Genomic DNA, 16,839 nt, shown 5'->3' with positions numbered 1-16,839 from the left:
AAAAAAAACCCCCTTAAAAAAAAAAAAAAAAAAAAAAAAAAAAAAGATTGTATCTCTTTATTTACACTTAGGATAATTATCTCCATAGGGAATATATAAAGGACCTGTAACCACACGGTTGTAAGTCCAATTCCATTTGTATTTTATGTTTTGATCCACCTAGACTTTATCTGACACAAAAATAAGGAACAAAGTCAGCTTTACCCCTAAGCAACTAGCTGTCCCATTCTCATTTACTGAACAATCCATTTACCCTTTCAGATGAATCAACTTTAACTGTAAAATTTCAAAAAAAATTATCATTTCTTATTTCCAATAATATAGTTTTTTCACTAGGGGCACTGGCTGGCTTTGGGGATGGGAGGCACACTGATTAGAAAAGCATGAAGGGCGCTCCTGGGATGTTGATAATGTTTTGATTTTTGATCTGGATGCTGGCTACACAAATGTGTTTGATTTGCAAAAAAACAAAAAAGCCAAACATATACTTCTATGGATATTCTTTAATACTTGAAAAAATCTTAGAATTTTCAAATCTAGTTACTTCGAATTTATTGGTTTAGACAAAACTGACTCGCACTTTTAGATCTACTTTTCAGTTTACTGAAAATACGGTAAATAAACAAGATAAATAACAGTACAGGAAAGAAATCAGAAAAATCCATAAAGTGTGTTATTCTACAGGGCAAATATATGGCCTCCCCCAACAAGTCAGACTCATGGCCAAAAAAAAGATGAGGGCACAAGTTGGTTTCTGTACACAGTTGGCATGTGCAGGAGTTTGGTTCCAGGGTACCAAAATCCACACACAGCTGAGTCCTGCAGTTGGCCCTGAGAAACCAGCAAATACCTAAAGTCGACCCTCCAGAGAAGCGGGTTTTGTAACCCACAAATACTGTAGTTTTGATTCCACTTTGGCTGAAAAAAGATCCATGTATGACAGGATCTGCACAGTTCAAGGGTCAACAGAGATTGTTTTTGGGTTTTTTAGAGACAGGGTCTTGCGCTGTTGCCCAGAATGAAGTACAGTGGTGTGCTCATGGCTCACCACAGGCTCAACCTCCTGGGCACAAATGATCCTCCCACCTTAGCCTCCTGAGTACCTAGGAATACAGGCACGTGCCATCACATCCAGCTAAATTTTTTTTTTTGTAGAGATGGGGGAGGGAGGGTATTGCTATGCTGCCGAGGCCGAGAAGGACTGTTTTGAATTAAAAGAACTATGTACCAAATGCACTGTGTGGTCCCTGACTAGATTCTAATTTAAGCAAATCAGCCAAAAACACATTTTGCAACTATTGGGAAAATATGAAAATGAACAAGATTTTAGTATTGTTATTTTGGGCCAGGCCTGCTGGCTCACACCTATAATCTCAGCACTTTAGGAGGCCGAGGTGGGCAGATCGCTTGAGGTCAGGAGATTGAGACTAGCCTGGCCAACATGGCGAAACCTGTCTCTACTAAAAATACAAAAAGTGAGCCAGGCGTGGTGGCGGGCGCCTGTAATCCCAGCTGCTCAGGAGGCTGAGGCAGGAGAATCGCTTAAATCCAGGAGGCAGAGGGTGTCATGAGCCAAGATCGTGCCATTGCACTCCAGCCTGGGTGACAGTGAGACTCTTAAAAAAAAAAAAAAAGGTATTGTTAGATTTGATAGGTTAGGGAAACGTCTTTACTTTCAAGAGATTCATATTATGAACTACAAATATCAACAACCAAAATCTAGACAGCTATAATAAGCCATGCCATGGTGGTTAACAAAAATTACTACAGAATAGCATTTCCCAACCAGGGGTAATTTTATACCTTACCCCCTCAAAAGGGATATTCAGCAACGTCTGGAGATATTTTTGGTTGTCACAAAGGAGACAGGGAGTGCTACCGGCATTTAGTAGACAGAGGCCAGGGATACTGCTACACATCCCACAATGGATGGCAGAGCCCCACAGCAAAGGATTACCCAAAATGTCACCAGTGCAAGGCTGAGAACCCCGCCACAGATAAATTACAAGAATAAAAATTATTATTATTATTATTACTATTTTTTAAGACAGAGTCTCCCTCTGTCACCCAGGCTGGAGTGCAGTGGCACGATACCAGCTCACTGCAACCTCCGCCTTCCAGGTTCAAGTGATTCTCCTGCCTCAGCCTCCTGAGTAGCTGGGATTACAGGTGCCTGCCACCACACCTGGCTAATTTTTCTATTTTTAGTAGAGATGGGGTTTCACTATGTTAGCAAGGCTGGTCTCAAACTCCTGACCTCAGGTGATCCACCCGCCTCAGCCTCCCAAAGTGTTGGGATTACAGGTGTGAGCCACCATGCCCGGCAAGAATGAAAATTATTAATAATTAAACAAATAGATGAACAGATACGTAATAAAGCAAATATAGCAAAATGTTAACAACTGTATAATCTATGTGATGGGTATATGCTGTTCACTCTATAATTTACTTTTCTATGTTAAAAAAATTTCACAACAAAATGTTGGGAGCCAGGCATAGTGGCTTAGCCTTATAATCCCAGCAATTTGCGAAGCTGAGGTGGGAGGACTGCTTGAGCCCAGGAGTTCAACACCAGCCTGGGCAACACAGTCAAACTTCATCTCTACAATAGATACAACATAAAATTAGCTGGACGCAACGGCACACACCTGTACTCCCAGCTACCCACAAGGCTCAGGCAGGAATATTACTTGAGCCCAGGGGGTAGAGGCTGCAGGGTGCCATGACTGCGCCACTGCACTTCAGCCTAGGAGACAGAGCAACACCCTGTCTCTAAAAAAAAAAAAAAAAAAAAAAAAACTTCAGTTGCCCTCTGAACAAGATAAGTTTGAACTCTGCCCCTAAAAACAGATATTCTGTGTTTGAACTCAAAAAATCAAAAATGTTGGAAAAAAATGAAGTCCTAATTATTTATCCTAAGTTTAGCAAACAAATTTGCAATAAGCCTAAATTCTTATGATACTAAAATAATAAAACTGAAATAACTTGAGGAACCATCAAGATACTCACTAACACGTTCATGTAGAAGCAAATAAGGATATTTCAGTATTTCAAGAAGAGGAACCCGAAGCTTATTTTCAAAGTCTTGTCCAGTGATGTCAAACAGTGGCATCTCTCCATTGTTGTCTACTATATATAACTCATCATCATCTCCAATTTCTGCCTTCATGGATTTTTCAAAGTGATTTATCAGACGTAAGGTTTCCAATTCCCATAAAACCTGAAGGAAAATAAATGGGCAGTGTGCGTTATGTCTTATCATCAACAAAATACACTGAATGTGATCACCCAGAAAGCCTTTTCCTAAGTACAAAAATTCTGAAATGTAAAGTATTAGAGATTGTATTTTAGACTGAAAGAAAACTATTTAAATGTGGCCACTTTTATGAAAAATGAGTATACACAGTATGAGATGCTGGCCAGGCACAGTGGCTCACACCTGTAATCCCAGCATTTTGGAAGGCTGCAGTAGGAGGACTGTTTTAGGCCAGGAGTTCGAGACCAGTCTGGGTAGCAAAGAAAGACCCTGTCACTAACAACAACAAAAAAAAATTATAGAAAAATTACCTAGGTGTGGTGCATGCCTACAGTCCCAGCTACTCTGGAGGCTAAGGCAGAAGGATCACTTGAGCCCAAGAATCTGAAGCTACAGTGAGCTATGATTGTGCCACCGTACTCCAGCCTGGATGACAGAGGGACACCCTGTCTCTAAGAAAAAAAGAAAACAGCCCAGGTGCGGTGGCTCACACCTGTAATCCCAGCACTTTGAGAGGCTGAGGTGGGCGGATCACCTGAGGTCAGGAGTTCGGGACCACCCTGACCAACATGGAGGAACTTCGTCTCTACTAAAAATACAAAAATAGCCAGACGTGGTGGTGCATGCCTGTAATCCCATACTCGGGTGGCTGAAGCAGGAGAATCGCTTGAACCCAGGAGGCAGAGGTTGCAGTGAGCAGAGATCGCGCCATTGCACTCCAGCCTGGGCAACAACAGCTCAACTCCGTCTCAAACAAAAAACCAAACAAACCAAAAAAAAACAACAAAAAAACAAAAAGTAGGGCCGGGCGCGGTGGCTCAAGCCTGTAATCCCAGCACTTTGGGAGGCCGAGACAGGCGGATCACGAGGTCAGGAGATCGAGACCATCCTGGCTAACACAGTGAAACCCCGTCTCTACTAAAAATACAAAAAAAAAGTAGCCGGGCGTGGTGGCGGCGCCTGTAGTCCCAGCTACTCGGGAGGCTGAGGCAGGAGAATGGCGGGAACCCGGGAGGCGGAGCTTGCAGTGAGCCGAGATCGCGCCACTGCACTCCAGCCTGGGCGACAGAGAGAGACTCTGCCCCAAAAAAAGAAAAAAAAAAAAAAAAAGTAGTATGGGATGTTTGAACAAATTTTTTTTTTGAAACAGAGTCTTGCCCTGTCGCCCAGGCTGGAGTGCAATGATGCGGTTTCAGCTGACCTCAATCTTGGCCTCCCGGGTTCAAGCGATTCTCCTACTTCAGCCTCCTGAGTAGCTGGGATTATAGGCGCCCATCACTGCACCTGGCTAATTTTTGTATTTTTAGTAGAGACGGAGTTTCACCATGTTGGCCAGGCTGGTCTCGAATTGCTGACCTCATGATCTGCCTGCCTCGGCCTCCCAAAGTGCTGGCATTACAGGCATAAGCCACAGCGCCAGGCCTTAAACACTTCTCCTGTAGAATTTTTCTATAAATATCTCAGCATCCCTATCAACTATATTCAAAAAAAAAAAAAAGAGAGAGAGAGAAGCTGTTAAATGCAAAACCGAGGCCCTTCTACGTCTTCCCTTCTACGTTCTAGCCATAGCTAACTACCTTAGCACAGCTTGTAGTATAAAGACGCTGGATAGCTTCATAATTAGAAAACCTTACAAAATGCACGTTTCTCAACACCAATCCATTAGTAATCATCCTCTCCTCTATATACTGCACATATTTCTATGGTCTACGTTCTGTTTTTCATCAAATAAATAAACCAAATATTCAAAGCCAAATATTTAGAATTGTATCTTTCACTTTGGTTATTATGACTGGAAAATATGCTTGCCCTTAGAGGTTTATGCCATTTGCCCATTAAAAAAAGAAAAAAAAAAGAAGTTATTATTACCAATTAAAAAAAAAAACAAACCCTGGCCCGGTGCAGTGGCTCACAGCTGTAATCCCAGCACTTGGGAAGCCAAGGTGGGCAGATCACCTGAGGTCAGGAGTTTGAGACCAGCTGGGTCAACATGGTAAAACCCCATCTCTACTAAAAATAAAAAATTAGCCGGGTGTGGTGGCACGTGCCTGTAGTCCCAGCTACTTGGGAGGCAGAGGCAGAAGAATCACTTGAACCCACCCGGGAGGCAGAGGATGAAGTGAGCCAAGATCGCACAACTGTACTCCAGCCTGGGCAACAGAGTGAGACTCTGTCTCAAAAAGAAAAAAAAAGGAAAAACCATTAACAAAAACCCAGGCCATTCAGATACATGCATGTATTATAGCACTGACCAAAAAATTATGAAACAAATCCCCTCCCAATGACTCTATTTCATTAAATTATTTTATACCAATGTGACTAAAAGTGACAGATCATAAAATTCTGATCCAGGTTTCAATTCCATCAGTGATAAACATTTACTCAGCACCTACTATGTGCCAAGCAATGAGTTAGGTACTTGACTTATATTAGCCTTCAAAGTCAGCCAGGAATGGTGGCTCATGCCTGTAATTCCAACACTAGGGGGCCAAGGCGGGAGGATCACTTGAGCTCAGGAGTTCAGGACCAGCCTGGGCAAAATAGTAAGACCTCGTTTCTACAAAAAAATTTTTTTAATTAGCAGAGCATGGTGGCACATGCCTGTAGTCCCAACTACTCAGGAGGATGAGATGGGAGGATGGCTTGAGTCAAGAAGGCTGAGGCTGCAGTGAACCGTGATCTCACCACTGCACTTCCAGCCTCGGCAACAGAGCCAAGACCTTGTCTCCAAAACTTAGCAAAACAAACTATGAAAACCCATGTGGCCCATGGAAAATCATGAGCAGCACTTTCACTTTCAGGAATTTGTCCTAAGAATATACTCAAATGTGTAAAATGATATATGTATAATCGCTCCACTGCACTCCAGTCTGAGTGACAGAGTGAGACTCCATCTCTAACAATAAAAACAAACAAAAAAACCCCCACAAAGTTGCAATCATATCATCATTTCTCTGAATATCCGAGTTCAAACTTATTCTCTTCCTAGCTGTCACGCTCTGAAAAATATTGCCCATCTGATATAAATTACCTCATGCAAGAATGGCAATTCATCTCTTGCTTTGTGGTATTCTGCCACACACTCTAAGCAGTAGCAGAGATCTTCGTCAGCTGTTTGAAATTCACTGGATGGAGTGTTGGAAGCATAGCGCTTTAGGAAGTCAACGGTGGAACCACCACCTGGAGTACACCAACAACATGTGCTCATTCTGTACCTACAGCCAGAAAAGACGACATCAAAAAGAAAACGACATCAAGAAGAAAACCAACTTCAGACCGTCTGTGTGTCAAGAACAGGTACACTTCCAACTTGTGACCCTGGTTTCAATTTAAAATGTGTCACTAAAGCCCAAATCTTCTGCTGGCTGGCTTATCAATCACTGAACTCACTAAACTAAAAAAAAACCCTTCCATTGTTGACATATGAAAAATTCAGAAAAATGAAAGCATTATAAAAGGAGTAAGTATCATAAGGCAACATAAAGTTGTGCTACAGAGAAGGCTCAAAACTACACAGTACTGATAGAAAATATACAGAGACCCAGACTTATCAACATTTTCAAAGTACAGATTTTGGAGTGGGGAAAAAAGTTACCAAGTATGAACTTAAGTTCATTTCATAAACTGAAAGGACCTCATGCATCCTCACCAGGAGTGATGTCACCCTCAGAGAGATCTAAAACTAGTTAGTGGCACGTGAAAAAATCCTCCTCTTTCAGATATAAAGCTCAGATAAACAGACAGTACATAAAGAAAGACACAATATATTGGTAGTATTAAAATTCACAGGAGGGCAGTTTTTAAAAATGTTTAAAAACTCTCCATTCAGGGAGAAAGAAGGTTAGGAGGAGGTTAAAACACCTAAGTAAGGCGGTGGCTCACACCTGCAATCCCAGCACTTTGGAAGGCCGAGGTGGGCTTGCTTGAGGTCAGCAGTGCGAGACCAGCCTGGCCAACATGGTGAAACCTTATCGCTACTAAAAAAAATAAAAAAATTAGCTGTTGGTGCGCATCTGCAATTCCGCTACTCAGGAGGCTGAGGCAGGAGTATCGCTTGAACCTGGGAGGCAGAGGTTGCAGTGAGCCAAGACCGCGCCACTGCACTCCAGCCTGGGTGACAGAATGAAATTCTGTCGCCGGGCGCGGTGGCTCAAGCCTGTAATCCCAGCACTTCGGGAGGCTGAGGCGGGTGGATCACGAGGTCAGGAGATCGAGACTATCCTGGCTAACATGGTGAAACCCCGTCTCTACTAAAAATACAAAAAACTAGCCGGGCGTGGTGGCGGGCACCTGTAGTCCCAGCTACTTGGGAGGCTGAGGCGGGAGAATGGCGTGAACCCGGGAGGTGGAGCTTGCAGTGAGCCGAGATCACGCCACTGCACTCCAGCCTGGGAAACACAGCGGGACTCCGTCTCAAAAAAAAAAAAAAAAAAAAAAAGAATGAAATTCTGTCTCCAAAAAAAAAAAAAAACCTAAGTGAAGACATCAGGTATGTGGGAAGGGAAATGTGGCAGTGTGAGATTTTTGAGTATCACCATCACCCTAAACTTAAGAATACATAATCTTTACCAACAGGAAAAATAAAACATCTCAACAGAAAATAGGCTTGGCTGCTGAGGCTTCTGTGGCATAAAGCTAGTTCCTAAAATAAAGTGATTTCTAAAAATTCTTTAATTTCTTCTTATACCCACAATTAAATAATTATTTAGAAATGCATAAGCGGCCGGGCGCGGTGGCTCAAGGGCCGGGCGCGGTGGCTCAAGCCTGTAATCCCAGCACTTTGGGAGGCCGAGACGGGTGGATCACGAGGTCAGGAGATCGAGACCATCCTGGCTAACACGGTGAAACCCCGTTTCTACTAAAAAATACAAAAAACTAGCCGGGCGAGGTGGCGGGCGCCTGTAGTCCCAGCTACTCGGGAGGCTGAGGCAGGAGAATGGCGGGAACCCGGGAGGCGGAGCTTGCAGTGAGCTGAGATCCGGCCACAGCACTCCAGCCTGGGCGACAGAGCAAGACTCCGTCTCAAAAAAAAAAAAAATAAAAAAATAAAAATAAAAAAAAGAAATGCATAAGCAAATACATTGTCATATGAATTAATTTCTTAAAATTTATTAAATATTACTTTTACTTATGCTTTTGAAGGGGTATGCTTTCTTCATGGTTCTAAAAAAAATTCAGGGTAGCTTTCAACATTAAAGTACATACACAAAAGGACATTTAAAAATGAGATTTCAAAAAACAAAATCAAAACTTTAGAAGGAATTTCATTTCACTAAGTTCTACATTAGGAGCTTCCGGAAAGCAGAGAAAAAGGGTAACATGAGTTACAGTTCTCATCGAAGTTGGGGAGAAAAAGAGTATGCAGTGATAGCCGCAGAGTACCGCCCTTTCCTGACACTAACTCTAATTCAATTACATTTTATTAAGGCCTCCTAGTACAGGGGCACTGCAGACCAGGAAATGCCAAGTAACATGAGATAAGATCTTCAATATATTTCTGCAGAATTTAAAACTGTTTTATTCAAAAGAAGAATTACTTATACCTAAGAGGCTAATATCACACTACTAGTAAGTTAACAGCTTGCAGAAGCTGGTTTTTTTCTGGCGACCTAGTTTGACATGGAAAGCAAACTTAGAAGACATAAGAACAGAAAGTGAAACTTCAAGGAGGTTTCTCAAACATCGTTTTAAGCATGATCTCAGCAGCTAACAGACTGCAGTCGATTTAAGATCTGAAAACCTTAAGTGGGACTACCATGCAAATAAAACGTTGCGTACTTCTTTTCCCACTTACCTTACTTGAAACTCTTAATGTTGTGTACTTTACTAACAAAGGAGACAACAAAAGAAACCTTCTATTAAGAAAATTACAGAATTTACTTTTTAGTTCACTCAGAAAAAGAGCCTATTTCCACAACGGAAAAAGCAAGACTAAATTTTCTCAAAGCATATGGTAGTTACTACCAAAATAGGTGAGTGTCGTGGTATCTAGAAGATAATGGAGAACACTGCTGCAGAGCACACCAAGAGAACATATGCTTCCGTAGTTCTTCTTCAAAAGGCTGTGTGTGTGGTTTTTGTCTTCAAACTTAAAATCATCACTGGCCTAATGGCTAAGCCCAGGAAATCTCAATAGGGCTTATTTTGTCTTTTAGGGAGAAAATAATTGCTTCTAAACTACTGTGAATCCTGTTAAGCTTTTGTACAACTCAGTTCTTCTTGAGGTCTATTTTGTTAGTTTCATCAGACTGTAACCGCTTGGAATCATTACTGAATGACAAATGGGTGTGTCCAGACAATGCTCAAGCTGCAAAACCAAAATTAAAGCAACTCTCTTGAGCACCCACCAAAAAGAGAGGTAATGTGTCAAAACCAAAAATATAGGATGCTTCACCACAGGTATAACTGTAACTTTCTACAGACTTATCCTTAGGCTATCCATTTCTCAATATTAGCCAGAAACTTCAAATACACTTCTCAGTTAAACATCCGGAAGTTTAGATTCACTACCTCCCACTTTAGCTCCTTTGCACTCTGGCTTCTACCCTTATACTCCACTGAATTTCAGGTCCCTAGCAATCTCTACATTGCCAATCCAACAGGTTCCTTACTTGACTCTGCTAAAGCATATGAAAATGCTGCACATGCTTTCCTTACCCACAACACACCATTTTTTGGACACCACTTCTACCCAATCTCCTTCATAATTACCCCTGCCTTTGTTACTCATATAAATACTAAAGTTTTTGAAGGCTTGTCCTGAGAATTCTCACCTCTTCACTCAGTACTCTCTTTCTGGGTGACCTACTTCAAACCACTGCTTCAACTACTGCCTAGATTGAAGCTGCCCAAAGACTGAGAATGTATTGTAAAAAACGCAGGTAGGGTGCGGTGGCTCACGCCTGTAATCCCAACACTTCGGGAGGCTGAGGTGGGCGGGAACCCGAGGTCAAGAGATCGAGGCCATCCTGGCCAGTATGGTGAAACCCCGTCTCTACTAAAAATACAAAAATTAGCTGGGCATGGTGGCACACACCTGTAGTCCCAGCTACTGGGGAGGCTGAGGCAGAAGAATTGCTTGAACCCGGGAGGCGGAGGTTGCAGTGAGCCAAGATGGCGCCACTGCACTCCAACCTGGCAACAGAGCAAGACTCCATCTCAAAAAAAAAAAAAAAAAAAAACTTAATGCAATGATGCGCTGTGTTCCACCTACTCAATAACTGACAGCCTAGCCTAGAACTCCAGACAGACACATTCAATATCCAACTGCATACAGTGTATCTCTACTCAGGTGTCTGAGGGGCACCTCAAAGTAAACATGACCAGAACCCAACGAAGTCCTTCCCTTGAATCTGTTATTTGTTCTATATTCCCTTGTTGATGACATTACCATCCATTCAATTTTCAAATCAGTAACCTAGGAATTACCCTATACACTCCTTCTCCCTCAGCCGCAATCTCTGAGCTCTAGAGCCTACCCCTTAATTACTTCTCTACTTTCTTCTCAGTGCAACCGCCACTGCCTTAGTTCAATACATTTTCATCATTTGCCTGGATTACTGAAGAAGCCTAAATGATCCGTCTCTTGTTTGATCGCCACCAATTCCTCCTGCAAAATGCTGCCAGAGGCCAAAGCCCCAAACTGGACTTCGAAAGCACAAATGACTCTTCCTCCAATGTTTGGATAAAATTCAAATTGTTGAGCTCAATACACACAAGGCCCGCGATGATCCAGCTTCCACATCATCTCTTTCCTCCACACTTACCTCCTTTGACTTGCTCTTCCTAAAACCATTCACGGTGACTGGTACTCCCTGCCTTCAGGGAAGCTCTTCCATTTGCCTTGAAAACCCATCCTCCTACCTCTACCTGGTTCTTAACTGTGAACGCACGTCAGACTTACCTCAGGAACTTAAAAAAAAAAGTAGAAAAGATCCTGTGGATAAAATTATTTCCCTTTTAAAGAACTCCACTAAGATTCCAAGAGAAAGCTGGATTTGATAACAACCAGTGTGCAATCCCTCCCTGAGTGTCATCACGTCTGGGGGCCTGTCCGACCTGTCCTCTCTTCCAGTCTGTCTCTGATGACCTTCTTCTCCATCCCTTCAGGACTCTGCACACGTTTCCATCATTACACTTACCTTGGCCCTCTGAACTCCTGTTAAAAACAAAACAAATTATTACCTGGGCAAATGGCCTACAGAAAAGTGATCGTCTCAGCTGGGCTTAGTTGTGAACAAACACGGATTTGCATTCATATATGCCCAGACTCTGGCCCCAGAAGAACATCTCTGAAATTAAAAAACAAAAAACAAAATTGTTAAGTGGTATTTATACTCTATCTCATCTGAGCCTGGTATCAATCCTATTACAGACAGACACTGCTGGCTGATGAGGAAGCCCAGATAGGTTAGACAACTTGGCTGTGGACTTCCAGGTAACAGCAGAACTGCAATTCTGACTCCCAGTTCCACAGGCGGATATCCGCCCTCACAGGGATAGCTAGGTACTGAACCAAAAATCCAAGTTACTAGCCAGCACAGGTAACATCAGTCCTAGGATCGTCAGCTGTATCACTTATCAAATACCACACTCGGCCTTCTCCTTGTGGAGCTCCTTTCCCTCAAGGCAGTCATCCCCGTTTCACTTGGGTCATGCAAATTTCTGGGCACATCGGTAGATTCCAGAAGTTGGGGAGGACGCACAAAGCCCTGTGGCCAGCAGCAAAATCTCCAGCCCCTCCAAGTGGGAGAAACAGCCTCTCCTTCAAACCAAGGGACCGGTTGGGTGCAAAGACTCGGAAGGTCCCTGGAGTAGCTGACCCCAGCCTGGGCAACACAGTCAGGCCCTGTCTCTGCAACACATACTTTTTTTTTAATTAGCCGGGCGTGGTGGCTGGCGCCTGTGGTCCCAGCTACCCGGGGCGGGGGGCGGGGGGGGTTGAGGCGGATGGATCGCTGGAGCCCAGGAAGTCGAGGTTGCAGCGAGCCGTGACTGCTCCACTGCACTTCAGCCTGGGTGACGAGAGCGAGACCCTGTCTCAAAAAAAAAAAAAAAAGAGAAAATAAAAGAAAAAACAACAAACGGAGGGACTCCGGGCGGGAGGTAGGCGAGGGTATGGAGGGGACGCACACTTTCCACCCCGGGACCTCCCGCTCAGTCCCAAGGAAACTACGCAGTGGGCACATCAAAAAACAGCTCACACGAGACCGCACTGTAAACAACGGAAGGAAAGGCGGTCGCAGCGGCCGGGTCCAGCGCGCAGGAAGGCAACAGGCGGCCGCTAGCCGTCAAGGGGTGCTCCCGCCCCCGCGCCGAGGGAAGCGGCCAAGCCCGCGCCGACTCTTCCCACATCCGCCCACCGGGACCTACGCGCCGCGATGGTTCCCCGACGCGGCCCTGCAAGCACAGGCCGCGTCTACGCTCACGCCCGCCCGGCCTGCAGCTTCCAGCCCGCCGCTCCCCTCACCGCGCTCTGCCTGGCCTCGGCCTCTAGCCCACCTCCATGCCGGGCCCTGCTATCGGCCACCAGCGGAAGTGCGGGCCCGCAGCCGCAGCTACCAACCAGCCGCTGCCGCGAGGTAGGCCCCGCCCCCCGCACCAAGTCGGCCGGCCGCAGGCCCCGCCCCGGCTGCTGCTTTCAGATTTCTGTGCCCTCAGTGGGCGGGGCATGGGAAGAGCAGCCGCCGTGCACCGCCCACGCCGGGCGCTGGCGTCACGTCCGGACAGCTGCGGCCCGACCAATCCCGAGTCCCCGTCAGAGTGGACGGGGAGAGTTTGCCGCGGAACCTTGACCTCGGCCCCGCCCCGGGCTTCCCGCGGGCGGGGCGACTCCGGGATGAGCCGCGCCGCGGGTGGGGTCAGCCCCTACCTGCTGGCCATTTCCGTTCCTGTTTCTTCTTTTGTCCACGCCTCAGGTGTCTCAGCGGATGTACTACGGTGACGAAGTAATTTTTCTCTTTAGCTTTAAAGACCTAAAATGTAAATTATGGAAACGTGTAATTTCGGAGGAACATATGTATATCTTTTATGCTACAGAAAGGGAGTCCTTAGGTCTTGCGAACAACGCGCGCGATGCGCAACACAGCAGAGTAAATCCCACGGCGGCGCGGTGGCTCCCGCTTCCAATCCCACCGCTTTGGGAGGCCCAGGCGGGAGGCTCGCTTGAGCCCGGAGTTCAGAGAGACCGGCCTGTGCAACATAGCGAGACACCCGTGTCTACAAAAACAAAAAAAGTTAAAATTTAGCCACCGAGGCCGGGCGCGGTGGCTCACGCCTGTAATCCCAACACCTCGGGAGGCCGAGGCGGGCGGATCACCTGAGACCAGGAGTTCGAGACCAGGCAGACCAACATGGTGAAACTCCGTCTGTACTGAAAATAAAAAAAATTACCTGGGCGTGGTGGCGGGTGCCTGTAATCCCAGCTACTCAGGAGGCTGAGGCATGAGAATGGCTTGAACCCGGGAGGCAGAGGTTGCTATAAGCCGAGATCGCGCCACTGCACTCCAGCCTGGGCAAAGGAGCGAGATTCTCAGGAGAAAAAAAAAAAAAAAAAAAAGAGCACCTGTGGGCCCAGCTTCTTGGGAGGCTGAGGCGGGAGGCTCCATCAAGCCCAGGAGATCGGGACTGTAGCGAGCCGTGACTGTGCCACTACACTCCAGGCTGGGGAACAAAGCAAGACCCTGTCTCAGAAAAGTCTATAAATAAATAAAAACGTAAAATAACGAAGTGCAGTGGCGCAATCTCGGCTCACTGCAACCTCCGCCTCCTGGGTTCAAGCAATTCTCCTGCGTCAGCCTCCCTAGTAGCTGGGATTACACCCGGCTAATGTTCACGTTTTTAGTAGAGACGGGGTTTCACCATGTTGGCCAGGATGGTCTCAAACTCCCAACCTCAAGTGATCCGCCCCGCCTCGGCCTCCCAAAGTGCTGGAATTAGAGGCGTGAGCCACCACGCCCGGCCCCTACCCCCTTTTAGTAACGCCTACTACTGACCCCGATGATGCAGCGTCACCATCTTACAGTGAATAGAGGAGACAGGGAAATTAAACAATTAGTAGTGACCCAGGTGATAAAGAAAAGAGGCCGAGATGGGCCTCTTTTGGGAAAAGTGGGTCAGATACAGCCTTACCGAGGAGAACCCTGGACTGAAGATGAGGAGCAAGCCCGGGGGGAACACTGCGGGAACGGCCCCAGGCAAAGGAAGATTCTGGGAAGGGGGCGTGGCTTGTTGGAAGGGCGTGGTGGCCGTTATGCAAATTTAACCGTCCAGGGAGCAGCACGCATTGACCGTTATTTTCCTCTTTTCTAGTTATTCTTCATCCTGTCAAATATTTTGAACATATTTTAATTGTTTCACCATATAACACTAATATACCAACGCAGCCTTATACCAACACGTCATAAAATATAATTTTTTTTTTTTTGAGACGGAGTCTCGCTCAGTCGCCCAGGCTGGAGTGCAGTGGCGCCATCTCGGCTCACAGCAAGTTCCGCCTCCCGGGTTCACGCCATTCTCCTGCCTCAGCCTCCCGAGTAGCTGGGACTACAGGTGCCGCCACCACGCCCAACTAATTTTTTGTGTTTTTAGTAGAGAAGCGGTTTCACCATGTTAACCAGGATGGTCTCAATCTCCTGACCTCGTGATGCGCCCGCCTCGGCCTCCCAAAGTGCTGGGATTACAGGCGTGAGCCACTGCACCCGGCCATAAAATATAATTTTTATCATTTTTTTTTAATGGAGAAAAGTGCCATGAAGGTCACGTGTGCCCAGAACCCACAAAAGTCATAATTTCCTCCTGCCCCTGAAGTCCTCTGTGGGCCTTGTCATCTTCCCACATTTGTTTTTGTCTGTAAACAACATATAAGTTTTACATGCTGCTTAACTCTGTATATGGAATTATGGAGGATGTATTTTTCTGCAAATTGCTTTTTACACTCAACGTTATGTCCTGAGACTCATTGATTCAAGGTGCATTCAGGGATTGTTGAGCCTAAAACTTACACAACCTGTAGAATGTTAAACAGAAGCACTGTAATAGAATTTGTAAATATAAAATTAGAAATGAAAATTAATACTTATTTGGAATGAATAAATAAGTACAAATTACAAACTTCTTTTTTTTTTTTTTTGAGACGGAGTCTTGCTCGGTAGCTCGGGCTGGAGTGCAGTGGCCGGATCTCAGCTCACTGCAAGCTCCGCCTCCCGGGTTTACGCCATTCTCCTGCCTCAGCAGGAGAGTTTTTTGTATTTTTAGTAGAGACGGGGCTAGTTTTTTGTATTTTTAGTAGAGACGGGGTTTCACGGTGTTAGCCAGGATGGTCTCGATCTCCTGACCTCGTGATCCGCCCGTCTCGGCCTCCCAAAGTGCTGGGATTACAGGCTTGAGCCACCGCGCCCGGCCCACAAATTACAAACTTCTAAAGCTGATGAAGCCATAAACATGGCTGGGCACGATGGCTCAGGCCTGTAATCCCAGCACTTTGGGAAGCTGAGGTGGGCAGATCACCTGAGACCAGGAGTTCAAGACCAGCCTGGCCAACATGGTGAAACCTGGTCTCTACTAAAAATACAAAAATTAGGCAGGCTTTGCGGTGCGTGCCCGTAGTTCCAGCTACTTGGGAGACTGAGGCAGGAGAATGGCTTGAAACCAGGAGGCGAGGTTTGCAGTGAGCCGAGATTATGCCATGGCACTCCAGCCTGGGCAACAGAGACTCCATCTACCAAAAAACAAACAAACAAAAGACTGGGAAGTATGAGTCCTCCAATATCTTTCTTCTTTTTCAAAATTGTTTTAGGTACTTAAGGTCCCTTGCTGTTCCATGTGAATATTTAGAATTGGCTTGTCCATTTCTGCAAATAAATAAGTACAAGCAGTTGGAATTTTTATAGGGATTGAATTGTATTTTTAGATACATCTGGGGAATCAATTGACACCTTAACAATATTAAGTATAGCAGATTCTCTAATAAGATCATTTTGTTCAATGTGGTTTTGTTATAACATTGATGAGAAAAAAAAATCCATTCCTGCCTAAGGCAACTTTCTGGTTTTTTTTTTGAAACAGAGTCTCCCTCTGTAGCCCAGGCTCTGTAGTGCAGTGGTGCAATCTCGGCTCACTGCAACCTCCGCCTCCCGGGTTCCAGTTCAAGCAATTCTCCTGCCTCAGCCTCCCAAGTAGCTGGGATTACAGGCGCGCACCACCACGCCCAGCTAATTTTTGTATTTTTAGTAGAGATGGGATTTCACCATGTTGGCCAGGCTGGTCTTGAACTCCTGACCTCATGATCCGCCCTCCTCGGCCTCCCAAAGTGCTGGGATTACAGGCATGAGCCACCGCGCCTGGCCCCAAGATCACTTTGTGTGTGGAGTTTGCCCCTTCTTCCTGTGTTTGTGTGGATTTCCTCCAGGTACTGCGATTTCCTTCCCAATTCCAAAGATGTGCCAGTTAGGTTGTTTGGCGGGTCTACATCGTCCTAGTCTGAGTGAGCGTGGGTGTGTGTATGAGTGTATACCCTGCAAACGGATGTCATCTTTTCCTTTTGCACCAGGAAAGATTCTGGCCATCCGCGATGCTGAACTGGA

At 45.6% G+C, this 16,839-nt stretch overlaps 1 protein-coding gene across 4 annotated transcripts in view; it reads right to left on the bottom strand.

The window, feature by feature from the left end:
* SETX (senataxin) overlaps positions 1-12,797 on the bottom strand; it is a 98,937-nt gene extending 86,140 nt beyond the window's left edge. For 2 of the 4 annotated variants that reach the window (XM_025359226.1, XM_025359225.1), the window contains exons 1-4: positions 12,726-12,797; positions 11,441-11,547; positions 6,288-6,471; positions 3,010-3,220 (exon numbers count right to left, since the gene is read on the bottom strand). In XM_025359226.1, the coding sequence (XP_025215011.1) occupies positions 3,010-3,220; positions 6,288-6,464 (388 nt within the window). In that variant the 5' untranslated portion in view covers positions 6,465-6,471; positions 11,441-11,547; positions 12,726-12,797. Of the gene's footprint in view, positions 1-3,009; positions 3,221-6,287; positions 6,472-11,440; positions 11,548-12,459; positions 12,666-12,725 lie in introns of those variants that run through there. The other 2 variants (XM_025359227.1, XM_025359228.1) reach the window with 2 other exon arrangements.
* Between the last annotated feature and the right edge of the window lie 4,042 nt (positions 12,798-16,839).

This window comes from Theropithecus gelada, chromosome 15, assembly GCF_003255815.1.
Source record: "Theropithecus gelada isolate Dixy chromosome 15, Tgel_1.0, whole genome shotgun sequence".
In the NCBI taxonomy this organism is placed as follows: Eukaryota; Metazoa; Chordata; class Mammalia; order Primates; family Cercopithecidae; genus Theropithecus; species Theropithecus gelada.
Note: the sequence above shows the minus strand (reverse complement) of the source record. Positions and strands in the feature narration are given on the sequence as shown.